The following is a 27,721-nucleotide window of genomic DNA, read 5'->3' on the forward strand; positions in this document are numbered from 1 at the left end:
ATCTAAACTCTTGACCTTGGCCTGCTTATCTGGCCAGCTTTTCCGCTTTGTCCCTACTTCTCTCCCCCTTGCTCACAAGTTCTGCCACAGTTCTCTTCTGCCTCAGAGCCTTTGCTGCTCCAGCCTTTGTCTGCAAGACTCTTCTCCATGGCTCTTTCTTTCTACTGGTCGAGTCTTAATTCAAAATCCTCTTTAAAGCGGTGTTCTCTGGCCTCACAGCTGAATGTTTTGTCTCCCATCTTTCCCCTAGTCACTCTATACATTTCCTTGTTTTAATTTCTGCATAATGTTTATCAGTATGAGAAGAATTCCCTCTCTTCCTTCCTTCCCTCCCTCCCTCCCTCCCTTCCTTCCTCCCTCCCTCTCACTCTCCATTCCTCCTTTCTTTGTCCTCCTTCATTTATTTATGTTTCTTACCCTCCAGATTGTAGGCTTCATCAGAGAAGGAACTTTATCCTTTTTGTTAACTTCTATATCCCCAGTGTCTGGAAGTGTCCTACAGTTCTGGCACATCATATAAATACTCTGTGACTATGAATATACCTGGTATCTATTTAAGCTATGAATCTATAGATCTATGATACTGAATGAGATGATCAAGTTACTTTTCGTAATAACACAATCATTAAACACTGTGTTAACAGTGCTCAAATATATATTATTTGAAAAGGAACAGATATTTTCCCCAAAGAATGGGGAAGGAAAAGAATAATAACACATGCTTCGTGCTGCTGTTTTGCATGACTTTGTTTTTCTTTTTAGGCAGATTGGAGTAACAGAGTGGTGGGTGGGTAAAGTCCTAGAAAGCAACAGGAGTAGCAAGAAAGAGATGGAGTTACAGACTAAATAAATGAAGAAAAAATAATGGGATGGGTGTAGTTTAGCAAAAATTTAATCAGTACAAATCACATGCCAGTACTCAACTTGATTTTCTGGACTAATGGAAGGGAAAAGAAGTATGAATGAAACTAAAGCAAGAGGGTAATTTAGAAAAATTATATTTGATTTTAGAATTCAGCCAGAGGAACATGAACCACAGACGTTCATCACCCTTCCCAGGACCAAGTTCATTTTCAGCAGTCCAGGTGGGATGACCAGAAATGAAGTGAGTAGAACAAAGGCTACCCTGGTATTGCCCTGCTCAGTCTCTACAGCGTTCTTTAAACATTCTGCTCTGTATTTTAAATTAAAAGAGCTTCTCGTAAAAGTAAATTACATACTGAAACTTTTCTCCAGAATAGATAAGTTCTCATTCGTATGGGAACTATGTTCCCATAGTTTTGCCTTCCTATCTATTTCCTATCTTCCAAACCTAAGCATGTCTTATCCATCCTTATAGACTCAGCCCAAGTTCTAGCTTCTGTGAAGATCTGCCCAAAGTTTGAATCCAAATGAATTTTTCTTACTAAAACTTCTGTGACACGCATGTTTTATTGCTTAGTTATTATTCCACGAACATGTATCTTGCCTCTTTAATTGGGCTATAAGCTCCTAGATGTTATGGAATATGTATATCATTTATTTTTTTGGAGCTTCACTCCCAGCCCACTTCTGGGCTAATGGAAGGTGTTAAAGTGAATAAAAACAGTTTATTTGGGCCCTATTAACATATATTTGCTCAAAGTAGAACCTACCTGAACGCTCTGGGATGAATCTGTTATTTTTTCCATATAAATCATTAATGACATTTTGCTTTTTATTTCTGACATTAATTTAAAAGGCACTGGGAAAATTATTTTTGATTTGCACATGAAATAATTTACTGCTTTTCTGAATAAAAGCATGAATCATTTTTGTTATGAACAATTCAGGATAAATATTATATTTCTAGATAAAAGTGTTCAAAATAGGATTTTAGTGATACATATGTGATACATATTTAAAAACAAACAAAAAAATCTTCTTGAAATTTGCCTTTGTAGTAAATTCAGTCATTCAAATTGTTTTCTCTCAAGACCCAAAAATTTTAGAGCATTGCCAGCTTTGAGTTTATCCTGAAAAAGAAAAGATTTTATTTTAAAGCATTATTTAATGGTTGTTTTAAAGTACTTATTAAGTGTCTTCATCAGGTTTTTAAAAACTCAGTTCCCCAGTGTGAGAGAAAAATATTAGCAGGTTAAACAGTGAATCTCTTGACCCATGTTTCACCCCACTGTTTTTCAAATTATATTCATATATTTGTTTTGAACAGTCTTTTAAAAGCAAAAATATAAATGGTGTGTGGTATATTTGTGCTTTTATTATTTTCCCTACTTCTCAAATATGTTGGCAATCATAGACAAAAAATGGATTTTTTTGAATTTTGAAACATGTAAATATGTATTTATAAGTAACACATAAAATGTATATTTGTTTTATGCTTATTTTTATAATAACAGTTCCTAGTGAAAGATTTCTGCAAATGCTTTTTATACAAAATAATAGAATGGTAAGTTTAAATATATTAGAAACAGAATTACAATATGACCCAACAATTCTACTCCTAGTTATATAGCCAAAAGAATTAAAAACAGGGACTCAGATACTTGTATGTGAATGTTCATAGCAGCACGATTCACAGCAGCCAAAAGGTGGAAACAACCTAAGCATACATCAACAGATGAATAGATTTTTAAATGTGGTATATACATAAATGGAATATTCAGGCCCCAAAAGGAATGAAGTTCTTTTTTTTCTTCCAGTTTTATTGAGATATAATTGATATAGAACACTGTATAAGTTTAAGGTGTACAACATAATGATTTGACTTATGTACATCATGAAATGATCACAATAACTTTAGTGAACATCCATCATCTCATATAGATACATTAAAGAAATAGAAAAAAGTATTTTTTTCCTTGGGATGAGAACTCTTAGGATTTAGTTTCTTAATAACTTTCATATATAACATATAGCAGCATTAATTATATTTATCATGATGTACATTACAACCCTAGTACTTATTTATCTTGTAACTGGAAGTTTGTACCTTTTAACTGCCTTCAGTTCCCCCTTTTTCCTCTATTTGAAATCTAAGTTTGAAACTTGGTTGTGGGAGGAGGGGAGGAGAATTACAACAGGGAAAACCCTCTTAGGAAAATGACTTTCTTTTTACAGGACCCTCCAGTGAGTTTTAGGTCTGTAAGATAAGAGAGTTGGAAAGAGTGCCCAGAAGTCATCTAGCCACCTACCACCTTCTCGGTATATGTGTTGTCTTTCACATGGCCCTGAATAAAAAGTAAGCTCTTTTGGAGCAAGAAAAGTGGTACAGATGAAGAGTCTCAGAAAATTGTACAAGTATGTACATTTATAAATTTCACATGAGAAGAAGACTGCCAAGTTTTTTTTCACTCTCTCCCCAGCTGTAGGTTAGATCATCTCCACAGAAAGAACTCCTGTGATTTGAGGGGTAATTTTGTGATACCCTAATTGATATATATCCTGCTTGCAAAAGGCAGGTATGTAATTGAGGGTGGAAAGAAACATGTATGGTGTCATGTAATATCTGTACCATTAGTGTGTATCTATATATCATGACCACTTCAGGGTTCTCACACAGCCTTGTAGAGTGGGTAATTTGAGGCAGGGACCTCTTATTCAGGGTTCTTCCCAGATTCATACTTGGGCCATCCTCCTCTAAAGGAAGATTCAGAAGTGACTGTTGCTGCTGTGAGAAACTATTTGCTTTTTAAAATAGGTTGGGTGGGGCTTCCCTGGTGGTGCGGTGGTTAAGAATCCGCATGCCAATGCAGGGGACACGGGTTTGAACCCTGGTGCGGGAAGATCCCACATGCTGCAGAGCAACTAAGACTGTGTGCCACAACTACTGAGCCCGTGTGCCACAACTTCTGAAGCCCGTGTGCCTAGAGCCTGTGCTCCGCAACAAGAGAAGCCACTGCAATGAGAAGCCTGTGCACCACAACAAAGAGTAGCCCCTGCTCACCACAACTAGAGAAAGCCCGGACGCAGCAATGAAGACCCAAGGCAGCCAAAAATAAATAAATAAATTTATTAAAAAAAAATAGGTTGGGGGGCTTCCCTGGTGGCGCAGTGGCTGGGAATCTGCCTGCCAGTGCAGGAGATGTGGATTCGAGCCCTGGTCCGGGGAGGTCCCACATGCCGCGGAGCAACTAAGCCCATGCACCACAACTACTGAGCCTGTGCTCTAGAGCCCATGAGCCACAACTACTGAGCTCGTGCGCCACAGTTACTGAGCCTGTGCCCTAGAGCCCGTGAGCCACAACAAGAGAAGCCACTGCAATGAGAAACCCGCACACCGCAACGAAGAGTAGCCCCCGCTCACCGCCACTAGAGAAAGCCGGCACGCAGCAACGAAGACCCAACGCAGCCAAATAAAAATAAATAAAAATAATAAAATAGGCTGGTACTGAGTATCCTTTGAAGGAGATACATTTTGGTGTGTTGGATGGAAACCTGATCCTGGAGTCCGGAGATTTGGGGTTGGGTCCATGTGCTATAATCCAGCAGTTATATCCCTTTTGGCAAATCACTCAACCCCCAAGTCTTGTTTTTCTCCTCTGCATCTACATGGTGGAATGCATTTGCCTATCTCCCAGGCTGGTTGTGCTCATCAAATGGATTTAATTATTTCATTTAAAATTTTTTAGTGAAATTTTACCTTCATGTGGCTCAAAATTCAAAAGGTATAAAAATGTACATTTCCATTCACTAGTGCTACCCAACCACTATTTTTTCTTTCCAGAGTTATCAGTTTCTTGTCCTTCCAGAAATATTTTATGCATTTATATGTAGGTTTATAATTTTTTTCACAAATGGATAGTATACCATACACAAATGGAAGTATACTATATGCAGTTTTTGCACCTTGCTTAACTTAATATATCAGAAATCGATTCTTAATATTTTTTATGGCTGTATAGAATCCATTGTATGGCTATGTTATTATTTATTTATTCCCCTGTAGATTGTTTTTAGTTTTATTACAAACAGTGTTATAATGAGTAACCTTATACAGAATATCATGAATTTGTGACAATATAAAATTTTTATTCAAGATTTTCTGAAAACTTGAAAGTGATAAGCACATAAAATTAAATAACAAAAGGCATGTAATAATAATTATTATTATTCCATTAAAGTCTTAATCAGGATTCTTGAGGTAATCTGGTTTCAGTTCAATTTTGGTTAATGTTACAGAAAGTTCTTCATTTCTCAACCTTTGATATAAAAAGTAAAAAAACTTGGGCTTCCCTGGGGGCGCAGTGGTTGAGAGTCCGCCTGCCGATGCAGGGGACACGGGTTCGTGCCCTGGTCCAGGAAGATCCCACATGCTGTGGAGCGGCTGGGCCCCTGAGCCATGGCCGCTGAGCCTGCGCGTGCGGAGCCTGTGCTCCGCAACGGGAGAGGCCACAACAGTGAGAGGCCCGCGTACCGCAAAAAAAAAAAAAAGAAAAGTGAAAAAACTTAGTATTGCTTGCTACTTTAATAAGTATATATTTAACAATTCAAGACTTTTAGTGCCTTAAGGTGGGTAAGTGCCAAAGGAGAAACTTCCTATTTAAAGCAGTCTGAGGTCTCCCAGTCAATAACTTGCAACTAGTATATGTCAAAATGGACCCTTGGGACTTCCATGGTGGTGTAGTGGTAAAGAATCCGCCTTACAATGCAGGGGACGCAGGTTCGATCCCTGGTCAAGGAACTAAGATCCCACATGCCATGGTGCAATTAAGCCCATGCACCACAACTATTGAGCTCGCACGCCTCAACTAGAGAGACTGCGTGCCACAAACTACAGAACCCATGTGCTCTGGAACCTTTGCACCACAACTGCAGAGCCCACACGCCCTGGAGCCTGCGTGCCACAACTAGAGAAAAGCCCTGTACACCTCAAGGAAGAGCTCGTGTGCCGCAACGAAAGGTCCCATATGCCTCAGTGAAGATCCTTAGTGCCACAACTAAGATCCTGTGCAGCCTAAAATAAATAATGAATAAATCTAAAAAAAAGGAAAAGGACCCTTGTTGGCATCTGTTCATGTACTTCAAGCCTACTGAGAAGATGTGATGAGCTAATACATCCTTAAAAATCAAAGCAGAGAATTAGAGAAATTTTGGATTCTAGTTTAGAAGAAAGCCAAGACTTATACAAAAGGACTATGACTAAAACATTTGTAAGATTTGTTAAGAATTTATATATCCCCGTGTTTTCATTTCTGGCCATCCCTGTCCCCTGGTAGTGATTGTCAGTGAAGTCTTAGGAAGAACTTGTTTTGTTGGGGGTGGGTGTGGGATGGGAAGGGGATGGCAAAAGAGAGGAAATCTGGGGACACTGAGTCTCATTTTAACCTCATTTTCGTTCAGGAGCCTGAGGGGCAGAATGGCAGTGGCAGCATTAAGGCACATTTAGCCACTCTAAAAGTCAAATGCTAAAAGAAAAAAAATAAATCCAGTTACTTGAGGGTTCTGGATCCTTGAGTTCTGTTAATCAAGACTTTAGTCTCAATATCCAAATAACTAGAATCATTACAACTTTTGAGACTGGTAGATTTGTAACAGAAACATTAAAGTAAAAATTTAGACATTTCTCTCATTCATCTAATGTGCAAATCTAAATATATTATTATAATGTGCTTCTTTACCATTTTCTTTCTTGGCTTTATGAACTTAGTTGTACTAGATTGACTTTCAGCATTTTAACTTTCCTTTGCCCTTTAATAGGTCAGCTCTTTCTGGAGATCAAGTAACAGTTCTAGGAATATTAAGCGTAATGATTTCTCTGTTCTTTGCTATCACATAGCAAAGTGCTCTGAAACCAAACACAATTAGAGCAGGAAAATTCAGGAAGAAGATCATGAAGTAAAAGGCACATACCTTTGTTTCTGCATCAAATTCTTCCATGGATTCTATCAGTTTCCCAGGTTCCAGCTCACCTAGTGGGAAGGGGTAATCGGTTCCCAAAATGACTTTATCCTGAAAAAAGAAAAAACACTTTTATCTCTAATTTTGTAGAACATCAAAGAACCTCTTGTAAACTTAATTATATTTACATATTACAAGCACTCCTATGGTAAAATAACAAATTTCTTCCTGATTAATAGAAACAAACTGATCTAAAATTTTTAAGATTTAATGGCTTCAAAACTTATTCTGACATTTTCTCCAGCAGGTGCCGCTATTAGGTCTCTTAAAGCTGCAAATCAACCCCCATCTTCCCTTGTTTTTTTTTAAGTAACTGAAATGCAGAATACTCAAATATAAGAAGCAGGCATTTATTTAATAAAACATGCTGATGTCTTCAGATGAAATTAAGGATTCTATATTTCTTAAAATGATTCATTGCAGTTGACCCACACAATTTTTGAAAATATACTGGAGTTTAAAAGGAAAACATAAAAAAAAAACAACTGGATGAAAAGAAAAAAAAGAAACAAAAACCAACCAACCCCCGCAAACAATTACCATCTCTATAAACTAGATTGTTGTTTGCTTTTTAATGATGTAGCTTTGAATCTCTATTTGACACTTTGTACAATAAAGCACACAGGCTTGTCTGTCTACGAATAAGTAAAGCACTATGTCAAGCAATGTGTTAAAATCTAGATTGCTCTGGTCAACAAAACAGAAATGGGGATAGAGAAAGATCAAGATGGCAGAGTAGGAAGATCCTGAGCTCACGTCCTGTCACACCTAAATTACAGCTACTTACAGGCCAACTATCTCTGAGAATGACCTAATGGCTAGCAGAAAAGATTTTTTCCATAACTAAAGATATAAAGAAAGAACCACAACTTGACAAGTAGGGGGGTGGAGACATGGACTGTCAAAGACCCACATTCCTGGCATGGTGACCCATAAGCAGGAGGAAAATCACAACTGTGGAGGTCCTCCCTGAGGATCAAGGGGTCCAAGTCCCACACTGAGTTCACCAGCCTGGTGGTCCTGCACTGGGAAGACAAGCACCCAAAATATCTGGCTTTGAAAACCCGTGGGTGTTATGTTTAGGAGAGCTAGAGGCTGGAAACAGACTCCATCCTTAAAGGGCAGGTGCAAAACCTCACTTGCTCCAAGTCCCAGTGCAGAAGCAGCCAAAAAAAAAAACAACTTTGTATGGTGACAGATGGTTACTAGACTTTTTGTGGTGATTCATTTGTAATGTATAGAAATATATCGAATCACTATGTTGTATACCTGAAATGAATATAACATTGTAAATCAACTATAATTTTTTAAAAGTACAATGAATAAGAATATGATATATTTTTGTAATGGAATAGTATACAGTGATAAATGAACAAATTTTGGGGAAAAAAATAGAAATGTTCCCTCTCCTTAGGAAACTCATAATCTAGTAAGAGAGACATTAAATCAATAATCAATAATAAATCCAGCTATCAAAATAAGAACATATTTTCAACCAGAAATTTTACTTCTAGAAAGTATCCCACCCATATGCATGTAATGGAAATACATCAAGGAAGTTAATTGCAACACTATTGTAGCAGCAAAAGACTATCAAACTAAATTATAACATATCCAAAAATAAAAAGGAATGAAGGATATTTGCATATGCTGTAATGAAATAATCACCAAGTTATAAAGAGGAATGATCTTGTACAGCAGAAACTAAAGCAACATTGTAAATCAACTGTACTCCAATAAAAAATTGATTAATAAGAAAAAAAGACATCTTGTAATTGAGAAAATACAATGTAATAACTGTCATATGGAATTTACTAAAGTTAATTCAAATAGCATATGATATCACTTATATGTGGAATCTAAAAAAATGGTACAAATGAACCTATTTACAAAACAGAAATTGAGTCACAGATGTAGAAAACAAACTTACGGTTATCAAGAGGGAAAGAGGGGGAAGGGATAAACAGGGAGATTGGGATTGACATATACATACTACTATATATAAAATAATAAGAACCTACTGTGTAGCGCAGGGAACTCTATTCAATACTCTGTAATGGCCTATATGGGAATAGAATCTAAAAAGAATGGATATATGTATATGTATAACTGACTTACTTTGCTGTACAGCAGAAAGTAACACGACATTGTAAATCAACTATACTTCAATTAAAAAATAAATTAATTAAAAAAAGAGGAATGATCTTGAAGTTATATCGTGAAGGGGGGAAAACAAAGTCTAGGACAGTGTATCTGCTATGCTCATACTTCTGTTTCTACTAAGGGACCTATAGACACACAAATATATGTTTGTATGTATAAAGTCTATTTCACGAATGGTAGCCAAGAAACAAGTAACATTAGTTGTCTCCACAAATGAAGACTAGGATTCAGGGGTGTAGGAGATCCCCCCTCTTCTTCTTTTGAGATATAATTCACATACCATAAAATTCACCCTTTAAAAGTGTACAGTTCAGTGGGTTTTCATATATTCATGAATTTCTATAATCATTCCCACTATCTAATTCCAGAATATTTTTATCACCCCAAAGTAAACCCCATACTAATTAGCAGGCACTCCTTGTTACTTCCTTCCAGCCCCTGGAAAACACTAATTTACCTTCTGTAAAGGAGGTCCATGGAATTGCCTCTTCTGACATTTCATATGAATGGAATCAAACAGTATGTTGCCTTCTTTTCTCTTAGTATATTGTTTTCAAGGTTTATCCATGTTGTAGCCTGAATCAATACTTCATTCCTTTCTGGGCCAAATAATATTCCATTGTATAGATATATCACGTTGTTTATCCATTCATCAGATGATGGACATGTGGGTTGTTTCTACTTTTTGGGTGTGATGATATTGTTTCTCTGAACAATTGTGTACAGAGAAGTTTTTATATGAACACGTTTTCACTTCTCCTGGGTATATACCTAGGAGTGGAGTTGCTGGATCATATGGTAAGTCCATGTTTAACATTTTGAGAAACTATTTTTCACAGTGGCTGTAGCATTCTACATTCCCAACAGCAATGTATGAGGGTCCCAATTTCTCCAAATCCTCACCAACACTTGTCATTATTCATCTTTTTGATGATGGCTATCATGGTGGGTGCAAAGTGGTATCTCACTGTGATTTTGATTTGCATTTCTGTGATGACTAATTACATTGAACATCTTTCCATGTGCTTATTGGCCATTTGTATGTCTTTGGAGAAATATCTATTTATATCCTTTGTGTCTATTCAAGCCCACGTGTTTCCTTTTTATTGTTGAGTTGTAAGAGTTCTGTATATTTTCTGAATACTAGAGACTTATCAGGTGTATGATTTACAACTATTTTCTTCATTTGGTGGGCTGTCTTTTCACTGGTATCTTTTGAAGCACAAATTTTTAAATTTTGATGAGTTTAATCTATTTTTTTTAGTTGCTTGTGGTTTTGGTGTCATATGCAAGAAATTATTGCCTAAAAGGTCACGAAGATTTACAACTATGTTTTCTTCTAAGAGTTTGTAGTTTAAGCTTTTCCCTTTAGGTGTTTGGTCCATTTTGAGTTAACTTTTGTGTATTTTGAGTGTAAAGAAGAGATCCAACTTTATTATTATTATTTTTTTGTATGTGGATATTCAGTTATCCCACTCTAATACATTGAAGAGATTATTCTTTCTTCATTGAATTGTATTGGTACCTTTGTTCAAAATAAGTTATCTTTATGTCTGTCCTTGAGCCACTACCACACGGTTTTGATTACTGTATGTATCTGTGTAGAAAATTTTGAAATTGGGACTGTGAGTCCTCCAATTTTGTTCTTCTTTTTCAAAATCATTTTGGCCATTCTGGGTCCCTTGCATTTCCATATGAATTTTAGGATCAGCTTGTCAATTCCTGCAAAAATAAAAAAACAAACAAGAAAACCCTGGATTTTTGATAGGGATTGCATTGAATCTGTAGATCAATGTGAGAAGTATTGCCATTTAACAATATTAAATTTTCCAACCAATGAACATGGGATGTCTTTTATTTATTTAGGTCTTCTTTAATTTTCTTCAACAATGTTTTGTAATTTAGTGTCCAAATCTTACACTTCTTTAGTTGAATTTACTCCCAAGTATTTTATTCTTCTTGATGCCATTGTAAATGGAATTGTCTCCTCAATTTCATTTATGGATTATTCAATGCTAGTATATAGAAATACAGGTAATTTTTGTATATTTATCTTGTATGTGTTGTATATATTTTGTATATTTATCCTACAACCTTACTGAATCTGTTTATTAGCCCTGATGGTTTATTTGTGGATTCTCTAGGATTTTGTGTATACAGGGTCATGTCATCTGCAAATAATTTTGCTTCTTCCTTTCCAATTTTTATGCCTTTTATTTATTTTTCTTGCTTAATTTCCCTGGCTACAATCTCCAGTACAATGCTGAATATAAGTGGTAAGAGTAGAACCTTTCAGTCTTTACCATTAGGCACGATATTAGTTGTGGGTTTCTCATAGATGTTCTTTATCAGGTTGAGGAAGTTCCTTTATACTCCTTTTTGAGTGTTTTCATCGTGAAAGACTATCAGTTTGTCAAGTGCTTTTCCTGCATTTATTGAGATGATCATGTAGTTTTTGTCCTTTATTAATATGGTGTATTGACTGATTTTTGTGTGTTGAAACAGTCTTGCATCTGTGGGATAAATCTCAATTGATCATGGTGTATAATTCTTATTATGTGTTGCTAGATTCAGTTTAATAAATATTGTTGAGGAAATTCACATCTGTATTCATAAGGGATATTGGTGTGTACTTTTCTTGTGATTTATTTTTCTGGTTTTGGAGTATGCTGGCCTCATAGAATAAACAAAGAAGTGTTGCTTTCTTTTGTACTTTTTTGAAGAGTTTGTGAAGGATTGGTTGTAATTCTTTTTTTAAAATTTGATACAATTCAGCAGTAAAGCCATCTAGTCCTGGGCTTTTCTTTATGGAAGTTTTAAAATCACTGATTCAATCTCTTGACTTATTATAGGTTTATTCAGATTTCCTATTTCTTCTTGAGTCAGTTTCTGTAGTCTTTCTAGGAATTTCTTCATTTCATTTAGGTTATCAAATTTGTTAGCACACAGTTGCTTATATTTTTTCTTATAATCCTTTTTATTTCTGTAAGTTTTCTAATAATACCCTCCTCTTTCATTTCTAATCTTAACAATTGAATCTTCTCTCTTTATTTCTTGGTCAGTCTAGTTAAAGGTTTGCTAATTTTGTTGATCTTCTCAAAGACCCAAGTTTTGATTTTATTGATTTTCGTATTGTTTTTCTATTCTCTGTTTCTTTTATAACTGCTTTAGTATCTGCTATTTCCTTTCTTATGCTTGTTTTGGGTTTAGCTTACTCTTCTTTTTCTAGTTTCTTAAGGTGGACATATAGGCTATTGATTTGAGATCTTTCTTCTTTTTCAATATAGGCATTTTAGAGCTATAAATTTCCTACTAAGCCCAGCTTTAGCTGCATCTCATGAGTTTTGGAAAGTTTTGTTTTATATTATATTTGTATTAAATATTCTCTAATTTCTGTTGTGATTTCTTCTCTGTCTAGTGTCATTTCATTTCAGTCTGAAGGACGTCCTCTTAGCATTTCTTGTATGGCAAGTCTACTAGCATTGAATTCTCTTGGCTTTTGTTTATTTGAGAATATCTTCGTTTCTCCTCATTCTTGGAGGATAGTTTGGCTGGATATAGAGTTTTTTGTTTGTTTGTTTGTTTTTATAAATTTATTTATTTATTTTTGGCTGCATTGGGTCTTCGTTGCTGTGTATGGGCTTTCTCTAGTTGCAGCGAGCGGGGGCTACTCTTTGTTGCATTGCGCGGGCTTCTCACCGCGGTGGCTTCTCTTGTTGTGGAGCACGGGCTCTAGGCGCACGGGCTTCAGTAGTTGTGGCTTGCGGGCTCTAGAGCTCAGGCTCAGTAGTTGTGGTGCAGGGGCTTAGTTGCTCCGTGGCATGTGGGATCTTCCCGGACCAGGACTCGAACCTGTGTCCCCTGCATTGGCAGGCGGATTCTTAACCACTGCGCCACCAGGGAAGCCCTGGATATAGAGGTTTTGATGTACAGGTTTGTGTGTGTGCGTGAGCTTTAAATATGTCTTCTACTGCCTACTGGCCTCCATAGTTTTTGCTGAGGGCTAAGGCTAGAGCCATAGGGAACATCAACACTGGGGGTGGAGTGCTTGCAGGAATGCAAGACAGAGGGAGAATGTCCACAGGCAGAGAGAGCTAGTGAGGCAGAGAAGGAGAGACAGAAAAAATGTGGTATTAGAAAAAAATGCAATGAGATATTTGAAGGAGAAAGTGTTTAATAAGTAATGCTTTAGAAGAGGATGAAAAAGATAAGGACTAAAGAGTCTCTGTTGGATTTGGCAGCCTTATTAAGTGCACTTTCAGTGGAGTGATGGAGAGAAAAACAGATGCACAGGATGAAAAAGTAGATGAATGGTGAAAAAAATGTTAAGTGTTGTCTACACATATCTCTTAGCTTGGGTTTTTCTCATCTTTGATTATCACTCTATTTGTGCCGCTTGGGCAGTCTCATCCATAAACAAAGATCTAGCTCCTAAGCCTCAAGTCCTGGGTATATGGCTGCCTGCTGGACACTTCTACTTGGCTGCCTTACAGGCAGTTAAAACGCAGCATGTTATCTAATGTTGAAGTCCTCATCTTCATATTTATGCAACATCATGTTCATTCTCATTCTCTTGTTCTCACTTTTGCATTCTCTTACTCTCCTCCCTCACCCCCTCACATCCCATCCACTTGCTCTCTGGATATCTTTTTTTACTCCTGTTTGTCCCCTGGAAGCTGACCTGTCTGTACGGTACAACAGGCTCCCTTGACCTCAGGTTTCTAGTTGGGTTTAACTAATGGGCAACATAGGCAGGAGATTAGAGAATGGAGGAAAGTGTTTATGCCCCAGATCCCTCCCTTTGGAGTCATCAACTTGGCTCCAACTAAAAATCTTGGCTCCTGTTAGCAGGCCCTTTTCACAGAGCCCTCTCTGTCTTTTGGCCTGGAATGGTAATGGAGCTTTCCATACTGTTGTAAATAATCCATTTATTAATTTTTTCTCTAGTTTTCTCAATTCAGGTATGCCATCTTATTTTCTGCTGGAATCCTGAATGAGTCACACTGTGTTCCAGTTATACCAGAATCTTTATAGTGTTCTCACTTTACTAGGTTTATCCTCTGGTTGGAATGTCCTGTCCAGCCCCAAACTCCTATTTTTAATTGGTTAATTGATTAATTAATGTGGTGGACAACTTTTTATTTTGACAGAATTTCAAATGATTAGACAGATAGAAATGTTGCAAGCTAATTCAGGGATCTGCCATATAACCTTTACCCAGATTCACCAATTGTTTATATTTTGCCCCCTTTATTATTTTCTCTGTATAGATATTTGTGTATCTATACAGAAACATACATTTTTCTGAACTGTATGCAAGTTGGAGACATTACGGCCCCTTACTCCTAAATAAATTAGAGTTTATTCCTAAGAAAAAAGATGTTTTCTTATATAACCATAGTACAGTTCTTAAAATCAGAAAATTTATAAGTTGCTATATATATAAAAACATTATATCAATGTTATTATATATATACACACACACATATATATATATATATATATATATATATATACACACACATATATATAATATCACCAGTCCATACTCAAACTTTGTCAGTTATCCCAACAGTGTGCTTCATAGCTAGTTATTTTTTCCTGGTCCAAGATCCAGTTGATAATCACATTAAATTTAGTTATCACGTCTCTGAAGTTTCCTTTAATTTGGAACAGGTAATCTTTTTTTTTTTTTTGGTCACTCTTGACTTAGATATTTTTGAAAAAGACTACAGTCCAGTTATTTTACAGAATGTCTCTCTATTCTATTTTATAGAATTTTATAGAATGTCAGTTTGTGTTTTTTTGATCTTTCCTCATGATTACATACAAATTACGCATTTGGGGTAGACATTTTACAGAAGTGATGTTGTGTCTTTTTCACTGCATCGTATCAGGGGTACATGTTACCAGTTTGTCCCAGTATTGGTGATGTTTGATCATTTAGTTAAGTTGGGACCCACCAGGTTTCTTTCCTCTAAAGGCTATTTTTTCCTTCATGATTAATAAGTAATTCGTGGGGAGACACTTTAAGATCACATAAATATCTTGTTCCTTATCAAACTTTCACCCACTGGTTTTATCATTCAATAATGATTTTCTTACTCTTTTTTCTATACTAACTATAAGCAAGAGATTGTATCGTATATACATATACATTTATGTATATAATTATATATGTTCATTTGTTTATTCATATATATATAGTATATTTATTTATATCATTCTAGACTTTATTCAATGGATTATAATCTATTAACTATCATTGTTTATTTTGATGACCAGATAATCTCAGATTTGATCCGTGTGAACTCCTTCAACTTGACTCCTGTGTCCTTGTGCTTTTTCTTTAATTTTTTTTGCGGTACACGGGCCTCTCACTGTTGTGGCCTCTCCCGTTGGGGGGCACAGGCTCCGGACGCGCAGGCTCAGCGGCCATGGCTCACGGGCCCAGCCGCTCCGCGGCATGTGGGATCTTCCCGGACCGGGGCACGAACCTGTGTCCCCTGCATCGGCAGGCTGACTCTCAACCACTGTGCCACCAGGGAAGCCCTGTCCTTGTGCTTTTTCCGCACGATTTTTTGAGTACTTCCTTACTCTCAGGCACAAAAAGTTGTTCCATCTCATTTTGTGCTTTCACTGCCCTGGAATCAGCCTTTTCTCCAAGCAACCCAGCTTCCTTGTAGTAGAAGGTATCTAGAAACCAAGATCTGGGCACTAGGTATGACAATTATTGCTGATGGGGAACTGTATGTGTGTGTGTCTCTCTTGTCTTATTTCTGTTCTTTGATTTTGGCTCTTACCTCTATTTTTTATTTCTTTCTGTCTGCTTACTTTTTTAGTTTACTTTTCTCCCCTTCTAGTTTCTTAAAGTGGAATCATAAATCACTGATTATACACATTTCTTCTTTTTCTAATAGAAGCATTTAAACCTATACTTTTTTTTTTCTTCTTTGCGGCACGCGGGCCTCCCACCGCCGTGGCCTCCGCGGGCCTCTCACCGTTGTGGCCTCTCCCGCCGCGGAGCACAGGCTCCGGACGCGCAGGCCCAGCGGCCACGGCCCACGGGCCCAGCCGCTCCGCAGCACGTGGGATCCTCCCAGACCGGGGCACGAACCCGCGCCCCCTGCATTGGCAGGCGGACCCCCAACCGCTGCGCCACCAGGGAAGCCCAAACCTATACTTTTTTATTGAGGTATAATTGACATAGCATATTATATTAGTTTCAGCTGTATAACATGATGTGATATTTGTATATGCTGCGAAATGATCACCACAAGTCTAGTCAACATCTGTCACCAAACATAGCTTAGCATTCTTGATAAAATACTTGAGCAATTTTTTGATAGACTTTAATGAGCTTAACAGCCCCTCCTAGGAAACCCACTCAGTTGACTATTAGTCTTGAAACTAGTCTAAGAACTTTAACCAATAATGCAAAAAGGCTAATCGTCCTTAGCTAGATAGTCATCTCCTTCTTTTTTAAAATCCAGTCTAACAATAATTGTCTAACCATTTTTCCCCATAAAATGTCTCTGCCAAGATAGAATCTTTGAATTGGGCTTTTCAGAAAGCCTCTTTGTTTGAAATAAAACTGTGACCTATGCTTACAATCAATCAGAGAGTGGCTTTGTGTGTCGAAGGAATGAAGGCTTGAATGTACAAAAGAGGAAAGTCTGATTGTTACTAGACCTGAAATATTAAATGTATAAATGCTCTCAATTTGAGCTGAGGATAAATGACACTTTGATTTCTACTAGAAAAAAAAGGATTTTCCTAGGTTTTATGAATACATTTACATGAAATAATGTGGGGAAGTATATAATAAAATTTAGAGGAAGGCCATGATAGACTCACAACTCTATCTCTAGATTCCTGTATTCATGTACTGTATTAAAACCAAGCAAATACACCTGCTGGTAGAAGCCCTAAAGACCCAAAGTTATGTCTCCTCACATCTGTGCCAACAGCTGATCTCGTTCTGAACTGCCTGCTTGGTATTCACTGGAGGTTCATTTGTCCTTATTTCTACTCCTCTTGCTAAAAGTTGTTTACAATTCCAAAACACAACATAATTTAAAAAAGTCCCATGCTTATATTACATTTGTAAATCACATTAACATGAAATTGAAATCTAGAAAATAATTTTTCTTTCTAGTCAGGAATTCTTCCATTCCCACTATTATGGCCTTCTCAGATATAAATACATTTTAAGTGGGGAGGGGTCTGTTCTGTTCTAATGAGAAGAAAGCAAACGATTTTAAAGCCGAAATGAAAACCACTCCTCTGCAATTCGTTCTTCCTGGTTAAGACACTTCCCTGTTCTGCCTAACTTGAGTTTGAAAGCCTATTGTAGAACACCAAACTTATAGTGTGGCAGTATTTAATTATTATTTAATAGCTACTGTTCACAACTCCTCTCCATAGGAGGTTAATTATCCACTTGTGATAATCTGGTTTGTAAATTTTTCATACCTGTTATCTATCTATATACCTTTTATTGATATCTTCTGATAAACTTTTGACCATTTCTAACTTGCTAGTGATTTCTTAAAGGAGAGGGAAGTAGGCATAAAAAACCTGGAAGTGAAGTTCTTGTTAACTGCATTTCTTGTTCAGAGAAGGGATAGTAGCAGGGAAAGGGTGGGGAGAAGAGATTCCTTAAGAGGCAAACGGTCCTATAGGATGAAGGTCACATACTCCATCACTTGATAGCAGTCCCTACTTGATAGATGCTTAATAAACACTTCTTGAGTTAAAAAAAAATTTTTTTTAATAAATTTATTTTTATTTACTTATTTTTGGCTGCATTGGGTCTTTGTTGCTGCACGCGGGCTTTCTCTAGTTGCGGCGAGCGGGGCCTACTCTTCGTTTCGGTGCCCAGGTTTCTCATTGTGGTGGCTTCTCTTGTTCTGGAGCACAGGCTCTAGGCACGCGGGCTTCAGTAGCTGTGGCACACAGGCTCAGTAGTTGGGGCTCGCAGGCTCTAGAGTGCAGGCCCAGTATTTGTGGCACACGGACTTAGCTGCTCCGCGGCATGTTGGATCTTCCCAGACCAGGGCTCGAACCTGTGTCCCCTGCATTGGCAGGCGGATTCTTAACCACTGCGCCACCAGGGAAGTCCTAAAAATACTTTTTGTATTGCTATTTCTACCACCTGTTATAACTGCAAATTGATTGTGATTTAAATGGATGCAGAGTCCTGGTTAAGGAAGCATAGCATATGGCCTTGGATGACTGTTGCCTCATTTCCCACTGATCCAAGCTCTCTGGTATACCCAAGACTCTTGTGACATCTCAGGCTCCCAAGTAGCATACCTGTTCCTGGCCTCCCAAAAGCTAGAACTTTCTTCCTTCTTCTTCCTTCTTGTCTGTGATCCAGGATTCTGTTCCCTTGGGATTGACCATAATCATGAACCAATTGTCTGTGATCCAGGATTCTGTTCCCTTGGGATTGACCATAATCATGAACCAAATTTTAAGGACATCTGTGCTACTGTAATATTTGACAACATCTACATTTTAGTAGGACCTTTCTAAAGACTCTATTAAACCCAAAGGAATAATTCTAATGGTAGGCATTTTAGGTAGTGTGGCTGCCTCTTCTAGGGTCCTAAAATTGTACCTTTTCAGCAGCCACTGGCTTCCTTTATTAGGCAGGAAAGCAGTGGATAATCCTGATTGATTTCTCCACACCAACACTGCCCCAGTGTGCATTTTCCTTCCCAAAGCCAGTTGCACACACTCCCTATGAAGTCAAAGACTTACTGAGCTGATAATAATAGTAATTAATATTCCTGCCAGGGAAAAGAAATAAACTGCTCATCTGCTGGGATGCATTAACTTTTTCACATTTTCAGGGAATGTTGCAAGCACTGAAAGATGGGGCTTACTGAAGAAACTCGAATAGTGGAAGAGAATTCATTTGTCTGCTGGAAAAGGAACGATTAACTATCTTCTCATTTAGCATATTTCATTAGTAGCATTTTGCAGTAAATATAACACACCTCTGTTATAACATAGTTTATTACAAAACTTCTAGTATATCAAGGATTCAGTTTGTTCCCTGAGACATAATTTCCTCACTAAGGAGCCTGATTTAATTCAATCAGTACAGGGTAAGATTAGTCTTATACCCACAAGATCATTACATAAGTTACAAATTTTAACTTAACACCTACTGTGCATAAAGCACTAACATTTGTACAGTCCTTTGGCATCGTGTTTTATTAGCCTCTCCCATCAACTTTGTCTGGTTATCATCTCCATTTTACAGTTGAGGAAACTGAGGCTGAGAGGGTAAGTGACTTGATATTTATTAAAGGTCACCCAGCTAACAAGCAGTAGAGCCAGGACTTGAACTCTTTCTCACATCCCACAACTTCGTGAGAATGTAGTAAGTTATGTTCTTGTTCTCAGGAATCTTACAGGCATCAAAAAGGGTTCCACTCTGCTGAGGACTGCAGCACACAGAAAACATCACTTAACCAGAATACTTACAGACAGAAGTGTTAAAATACATTTAAATTTCAAGTCAGGGTGGAAATACTTAAAATTCACAGGGTATACTCCACTGCCCCCACTAGCCCTAGACATAATCAAATCTTTGGTGTTAAAGGACCTTTTCATTGCTTCCAGATCATGTTAACCCTTTAGAATTGCTGAATAGAGCAGTCCTGAATGTTAAAGAGGTAGATGGCCTGGAAAAGGAATGGAGAAAAACTTTGGCTTTTGGGCCTGACCAGTCTCTAGTTTAGGTTCATTTTCTAACCCACAGATCAAATGCCCAAGACAAGATCACATGTATGCCTACTGTAAAAATTGGGGCATAAAATGTCCCAAAATAACATTGTTACTTCTAAAAGTGAACAATTTATTTTACTCTAAGATAAAATACTTTCTATTTTGTGGAACAGGTGTTTCTGGTTTCTCTTTTAAAAATAAAAGAACATATGAATAGATATTTTGGTTTGAGTGGTTGAAAGTCTATCTTGCAGAGAAAGGCCTCTTCATTTTTTAAAAAAATTGAGGTGAAATTCACATAACATAAAAATTAACCATCGTAGGGCCTCCCTGGTGGCGCAGTGGTTGAGAGTCCGCCTGCCGATGCAGAGGACACGGGTTCGTGCCCCGGTCCGGGAAGATCCCACATGCCATGGAGCGGCTAGGCCCGTGAGCCATGGCCGCTGAGCCTGCGCGTCCAGAGCCTGTGCTCCGCAACGGGAGAGGCCCCAACAGTGAGAGGCCCATGTACCGCAAAAAAAAAAAAAAAAAAAAAAAAAAAAATTAACCATTGTAAAGTGTATACTGTGGTGACATTTAGTACATTCACAGAGTTGTGCAACCATCACCTCTATCTTGTTCTAAGACATTTGCACACTCTCAGAGGAGACCTTATGCACATTAAGAAGTCACTCTCCATTCCCACCCACCCCCTGGCAACCACTATTCTGCTTCGTGTTTCTGTGGGTTTATCTATACTAGATTTTTCATATAAATGGAGTCATACAGTACATGACCTTTATGTCTGACTTCTTTCACTTAACATGTTTTCAAGGTCCATTCATGTTATAGTGTGTATCAGTGTATCATTTCTTTTTATGGCTGAATATAATATTCCATTGTATGGATATACAACATTTTGTTTATTCATCCATCTGTTGATGGACATTTGGGTTGTTTCTACCTTTTGGCTATTGCAAATAATGCTGTTATGAACATTTGTGTACAAGCATTTGCTTGAAAACCTGTTTTCAATTCTTTGGGGTATAGACACAGGAGTGGCATTGTTGGGACGGTGCTAATTCTATGGTTAACTTTTTATAGATTTGCCAAACTGTTTTCCACAGCAGCTGTACCATTTTATATTCCAACCAGCAATGTACAAGAGTTCCAATATCTTCACATTCTTGTCAACATTTTCCACTTTTTAAAAAAAATTATAGTCATCTTGGTAAGGATGAATTGGTATCTCATTGTGGTTTTGATTTGCCTTTTCCTAATGACCAGTGACTCTGAACATCTTTACAAGAAGTGCTTGTTAGCTATTCATATAGAGTACTTTATATATTTGGATACAAGTCCCTTATCAGGTATATGACCCTCTAGTGAATTTTTCATTAAAGTTATTGTACTTTTCAGGTCTAGAATTTTTATTTGGCTTCATATTATAATTTCTATATGTTTATTGATAGTCTCTTTTGGTTCAGTCATTGTTCTCCTGGTTCCCTTTAGTTCTTAGTCTATGATTTTCTTTATTTCTTTGATCATATTTAAGGCTGTTGATTTAAAGTCATTGTCTAGTAAGTTCAATGTTTTTCCAGTGACAGTTTCTGTTAATTTCTTTTTTTCATGGGAATGAGCTGTACTTTCTTTTTTCTTTGCATGCCTCAGTTTTTTTTGTTGAAAACTAGAAATTTTGAATAGTATAATGTGGTAACTTTGGTAATCAGATTCTTCCTTCTCTGGGTTTGTTCTTGTTCCTTTGTGTGCTTTGTATTTGCTTCTTTAGTGACTTTTCCAAACTGTTTTTAAAGACTTATTCTTTGTTGTATATGCTCTCTGCAGTCTGTCCCTTAAGCTTGTGGTCAGCTCATGTTTTGATAAGATGTCCTTAAATGCCTAGAGCAAAAAGAGAACCAAAAAAAGACAAGGGAAAAAACCTCTCTCAGTCTTGGTCTTCGCAGATTGGCTCTGTGCTGGGCCTTCCTCTAACGCTTGGCCAGGCCATTTACAACTCCACCCTAGCAGTCACACCCTGCTGATACTGAGCCTAAAGATCAGAGAGAGATTAAAGCTTAGGTTCCTGTCATGTCTTTTCTGAGCATGTGTCCTGCTCTTGGCATGTGCTTGGCTTTCTAGACTCTTCCCTTTTTCTATCTTGTTCCCTCTTCACTTTTGATTAAATTGCCATAGAAGATCCAAGCCTTATTTTTCATCGTTGCTTCAGAAGGAGACACATTTTGTCTGTCGTGAACTTTAATTTAGTAGAATTTTTCCCCTTTATCTCAGTTTTGCAGTGATTGTATAATTCTGAGGTTCTAACATTTCAAGATGAAATGAAAAATCTTGCAAATTGATTGATGCTGTCACAGTTGTTCTCACTGTAGTTTCGTTCTTGAGAGTCTGTATGTACCTTTGTCAAATGCTTTGATTGCGCACTTACTGTGGGACTGGAATTGTGTTATATACTTTATGTGGTTATCTTATTTAACGCTGTCTATAACCCCAAGAGCTAGGTACTATTATTATCTGTATTTTGTTGATAAGGAAACAAGTTTAGAGAGATCAAATAATTTACTCATATCTCTCACAGCTATGACTATGTTGTATAGCATTAAACTCTTAAGCATCATTTACTGTTTGCTTCACAAGAATGGGATTTCTAGGACTTCTTTTTTCCACTTTATCTTCATTTCTATTTTTATTTCTACTCTTAATTGTATTATCATTTTTTACCACATTTCTCAGGCATGCAGAAACAAATCAACAAACTAACAGAAACCACTGAAAAGTACAAACTACAAACAAAAGACTAACAGCAGTAGTGAATTCAATTTGGAATAGAATGCTATGTGTGAATAACATAGGGATAGTCCTGTAGTTCCTCCATTTCTAGAAGAAAATTCTAATGATACTTGGTTGTGGATAAGCTTGGATATTTAGAAACTTAGGAAACAGACACTCTCATTAAAAGAGTTTATTTACTGCAGTGCTTATAAGCTATTAAAAACAATTTTAATGCCTCAAATGGTGTTTCTAATAATGACAAGGCAGTATGTCAAAGATGTGTATTTGAACAAAATTGTTTCATGAAATGTAAATGTGGAAAAGTAATATTTATAAACTAAGTTATGTGATTTTAGATGTTCTAGTTGAATTAATAGATTAACTTTTAGAAGTAGAAAAAGGGTGGTCCAGTGGTTAGGATGCCACACTTTCACTGCCCAGGGCATGGGTTCAATCCCTGGTCGGAGAGCTGGGATCCCACAAGCCGTGAGGCGTGACAAAAAAAAAAAAAGTAGAAAAAAAAAATCTTAAGACTCTGAAGATGTGCATATCATCTCTCTTCCTTCCACCTTCAACCCAAGCCAGAGAGAGGACTAGAATATCCTTTAACTTCTGAAAATATAGCCAGACCCCTTCTATTGCTGTAGTTTCTGCTGACCTCTAATTGCCTATAACCATGAAAATGACTTCAGGGAGCTGGAAGCTGGGCCATAGGTGGATGGAATATAGGTAAGATAAATTTCGTTAGAGAAAAGGAGGAAAGCTCAAGACCAGTATTAACACCTGCACGCAAACGGGTCTTTCAGTTGTCCATGATGACCTAAGGAGCTTACCCCAGAATGTAAATCAATGCACTGCTTCCTTTACTGAAAAAGTCTTGCTATTAGAAACAAAAGTCAGGGGGCTTCCCTGGTGGCGCAGTGGTTGAGAATCTGCCTGCCAATACAGCAGACACGGGTTCGAGCCCTCGTCTGGGAAGATCCCACATGCCGCGGAGCAACTGGGCCCATGAGCCACAATTACTGAGCCTGCACGTCTGGAGCCTGTGCTCCGCAACAAGAGAGGCTGCGATAGTGAGAGGCCCGCGCACTGCAATGAAGAGTGGCCCCCGCTTGCCACAACTAGAGAAATCCCTCGCACAGAAACGAAGACCCAACACAGCCATAAATAAATAAATAAATAAATAACCAAAAGTCAGTTAAACTAAATGGTGTCTTTAGTGACTCAGTTTGCATTCTGGCACAAGTTCCTTCTCTCATCATGGGCTGGTAACAAACTCTTTGTGGACTGGTATTGGTCTGAGGATCACAATTTGAAACCCCATTAAAAAGACAGTAAAGTGCGTTTTGAAGAGCATATAGCCACGAGGACAAAGAGAACAGGATAGAAGAACTAAGAAGAAAACTTCAGAAACTGGAAAGCAGTTGGATAATAATAACTAACTTTAGAAGACTAAGAAAGAACTTCTTAGCTAGTATGAGATAAGCCAAAAAGTAACCTGGCTTATATCACCAAGCCCCCAAATATATGTAATTGATAGCACCAGGTGCCTCTGGAAGTAGAGACAAAGAACTAGCAACAGGAGGATTCATTGTAAGCCTGTTTCAGAAGCAGTTAGACCCTAGATCACCTCCCTAAGTCCAGTGTCTGCTTTCCCCTCATCCTGGCAAAAGACTGGTCATTTAGTCTCAAAAGGGGGTGAAAGGGTCAGAGAGTCTCTGAACTGGGAGATATCAGGCACAGTTGAGAGTGTGGAATGTTCTGAAAGCAAAAGGTTAATGAAAGTTTATTTATTAAAAATTGAGCATCCCAGGGACTTCCTGGTGGTCCAATGGTTGGGACTCCGTGCTTCCATTGAAGAGGGCGTGGGTTCAACCCCTGGTTGGGGAACTAAGATCCCACATGCCACACAGTATGGCCAAAAGGTAAAAAAAAAACAACCATAATTTAATTTAAAAAATTTTTTTAAAAATTGAGCATCCCAGCCTTTATTCCCTACTCAGTTCCCAGGATGCTGGCAACCAGGACTTTACCATTCAGGTAAGAGATTGAAAGAGCTTCTCTGGGAAAGTGATAAATCAAAAAGGAAAGACCAGATTTCTGGAGTTTCAAAAGGACATGGCTCAGTTGGATTACTCTATAGAGAAGACCACACTTGACAGGCCCCATCCACATGCAGAGACTTCCAATCATCCTTTTAGTGACCGCTATTAAATATGAGCAGACAGCCAAGGATTATAGACATTTGAGGAAAGCATTTAATATGAAAGACTGAAACTTAAAAAAAAAAAAAAGACAGAAAGCCAATTGGAGGAAGGCTTGTGGGGAGAAGTACATTTCCCAAAATTACTAATATTTTTAGAGAGATAAAAGATATTGAACTCAATCAACAAGAACAGGATGTTTTTGAAAAGTTTACAGAACAAGAACAGTAAGAGCAAGCTCTTTCAAATTAAACAAATTAAAAAAGCCAATTAAATAAAAGGATTTATTAATAAAGTTGAGGAAATATCCCAGAAAGTAAAACAAAAGCTCAAAAAGGGGAGGTGTAAGACAGAAAAAAAAATAAGGTTCAACTTTAGGAACTCCAGAAAGAGAAAACAGAGGGAAGGAAGTCATTAAAGAAATAAATTAAGAAAATTTTACAGAATAAAAGGACTCACCAAATGTCTAGCATAATGGATGAAAACAGTCCCATACTGAGTAACATCACTGAGAAATTTTAGGACAAAAAGAAAATCTTAGAGTCTTTGAGATTGGGAGTGAAGGGGAAGGAAATAGGTTTTATATGAAGTTTCAAGGATTAGACTGGAGTTACATTACTCAATAGCAACTCTGGAAGCCATAATACAATGGAAAAAATGTCTTTAAAATTACTCAGGAAAACAGTTGCCAAGCTAGAATTATATACCGAGCCAAACAATTAACTCACTGTAAGGGAAGAATAAAGACATACTGAAATAACCAAGGTTTCAAAAATTTCATCTCCCATACTGTCTTTCTTAGAAAGTTATTGGAAGATGTTCCCTACCAAGATGAAGGAATAAAGCAAAAAATTGGAAAATCATAGGGCTCAGGAAGCAGGCAACCCAATGAGAGAGAGAGAAAGAGAGAGAGAATGTGAGGAGTACAAAGGGGAGATTCAAGATGACAGCTGTGCAGCAGGTCTAAATAGCAACCCAGTCCATATTAGAGCAAGTTAGAGACTCCTGAATGTATTTTTTCAAGAAGAAAGAATTAATAGACTACTGTACCTAATGTGTTTAAGTGTACTGAGAGGAGAGTTATAAAATTGGTGGAGAGTTTGGGGTTAAGATAGTGTAAAGTAGTGTGCAAAAAAAAGTAAAGGGTGGAAGAATGAAAGACAGATAGATAGATAGATAGATAGACAGATAGACAGACAGATAGACAGATAGACAGATAGATAGACAGACAGATAGACAGATAGATAGACAGATAGATAGACAGATAGATATTGTTGGGCTGCAGTCATCTCATTGAACCTCATAAGAAACCCTGAACCCTAATTGCCCAGCCATGGGGTTCCTGGATTCCTGATCCAGAGGAAATGCATGAGATAATAAATGTTCATGGTTGTTTTAAAGCTAACCTAAGTTTTAGGTTAATGTATTATGTAGCAATAGATAACTAATACAGATTTTGGTACCTGGAAGTAGGGTGTTGCCATAATGAAAACTTGTGGGAGTGGCTTTGGAACTGATTAGTGGGAGGAAGTTGGAAGGACCTTGAGATAGTGGAAGACTGAAGATCCTTGTAAAGACTGTTATTAGAAGCTTGATAACCTGTGAGAAGGTTACCAGTAAGGACTTTAAGGAGAATGAGGAAAATGTTACTGGCAACTAGAGGAAAGGAGATCCTTGCTATGCTGTGGCAAAAAAGAAAAAAAAAAAAAGCAACACGGTCACCTACAGTAATATACAAAGTAGAAAATATATTTAATAAACTGGGTGATAGAGCTAAGGAAATTTCCAGACAAAGTGTTAGAAGCGCTGCATGGCTGCTTCTTGCTGCTTATAGTAAAATGCAAGGGGAGTGCCTTAAAGGAAGGACTATTGAATATAAAGGAGCCAGGAATTGTTGGGTTTGAAAATTCCCAGCCCCTCCAATGGCAAATGATGCTAAAATTAGAGATGGCTTACTGGCAAAGATTAAATCCAGGGCACAATCAGAAAAATATAGTCTAAAAATGAAGCCAAGATATGACTATAATATCTGTGTTATGACCTCAAGAGATTTAAGGCAGTGCCTCAAAGAACCACTGTCAAACAATAAGGGCTTCTAGGTAGCTTAAGAGTGTTGTTCCTCAGCAGCCTTTGTTTTTTTTTTTGCGGTACGCGGGCCTCTCACTGTTGTGGCCTCTCCCGTTGCGGAGCACAGGCTCCGGACGCGCAGGCTCAGCGGCCATGGCTCACGGGCCCAACCGCTCCGCGGCATGTGGGATCTCCCCGGACCGGGGCACGAACCCGTGTCCCCTGCATCGGCAGGCGGACTCTCAACCACTGCGCCACCAGGGACGCCCCCTCAGCAGCCTCTGCAGAAAAGGGCTTTTCTCAGAGATGTGTGGGTAAGGCTTTTGCCTAATTTGAAACCTAATAAGATTCACGAAAGACCTGCAAAGTTTTTTAGTTTGTTTTTTCTTAAACTTTGTTACCGTTTAATCATTGACAATGTTCTGTACACTGACGCCACATTCGTAGTCACCAGTGCTGTTATGATCTGCAAAGTTTTTAAGAGAATTGTATTAGCAGAAACACCAACAGGATTGAAAGGAATGGATAGAACAAAATGAAAAGAAGCTTTCGGGCCTCAGAAGTTGTAGGGGCATAAAGCAGTCTGTAGAAACTACTCAGCCGCCAATATGGGCTCCCTTTCATGGAAAAGGAGGGATGACTCAGAGGGAAGAACCAAGAGCTGTGGAGACTCATTCCTGTGTTCTGGGTTCTAATCAAGGAACGCTAACATGTGCCCAGTGGATTTCAGATTTGCTAGTGACTAGTAACTCCTCTAAACATCCTGATTTTCCCCTTTTGGAATGGAGGGTCTATATCAACTATCCTTTGCATGTCTCACCATTTTATAGTGTTGCGTGAGTGTGTGCTGGGTAAAGAACTTGTCTCTGTGGTTCACAGATCTTCAGGTTGAGAGAAAC

At 37.8% G+C, this 27,721-nt stretch overlaps 1 protein-coding gene across 6 annotated transcripts in view; it reads right to left on the bottom strand.

The window, feature by feature from the left end:
- Nucleotides 1-749: 749 nt before the first annotated feature.
- Nucleotides 750-27,721, bottom strand: part of ACMSD (aminocarboxymuconate semialdehyde decarboxylase) — a 65,360-nt gene continuing 38,388 nt past the window's right edge. The window contains exons 8-9 of one of the 6 annotated variants that reach the window (XM_081242101.1): nt 6,832-6,930; nt 750-1,994 (exon numbers count right to left, since the gene is read on the bottom strand). In XM_081242101.1, the coding sequence (XP_081098227.1) occupies nt 1,932-1,994; nt 6,832-6,930 (162 nt within the window). In that variant the 3' untranslated portion in view covers nt 750-1,931. Of the gene's footprint in view, nt 1,995-6,831; nt 6,931-15,599; nt 21,664-27,721 lie in introns of those variants that run through there. The other 5 variants (XM_081242100.1, XM_081242099.1, XM_081242097.1 and 2 more) reach the window with 5 other exon arrangements.

Source organism: Mesoplodon bidens (genome assembly GCF_964165515.1).
Source record: "Mesoplodon bidens genome assembly, chromosome: 8".
Lineage (NCBI taxonomy): Eukaryota > Metazoa > Chordata > Mammalia > Artiodactyla > Ziphiidae > Mesoplodon > Mesoplodon bidens.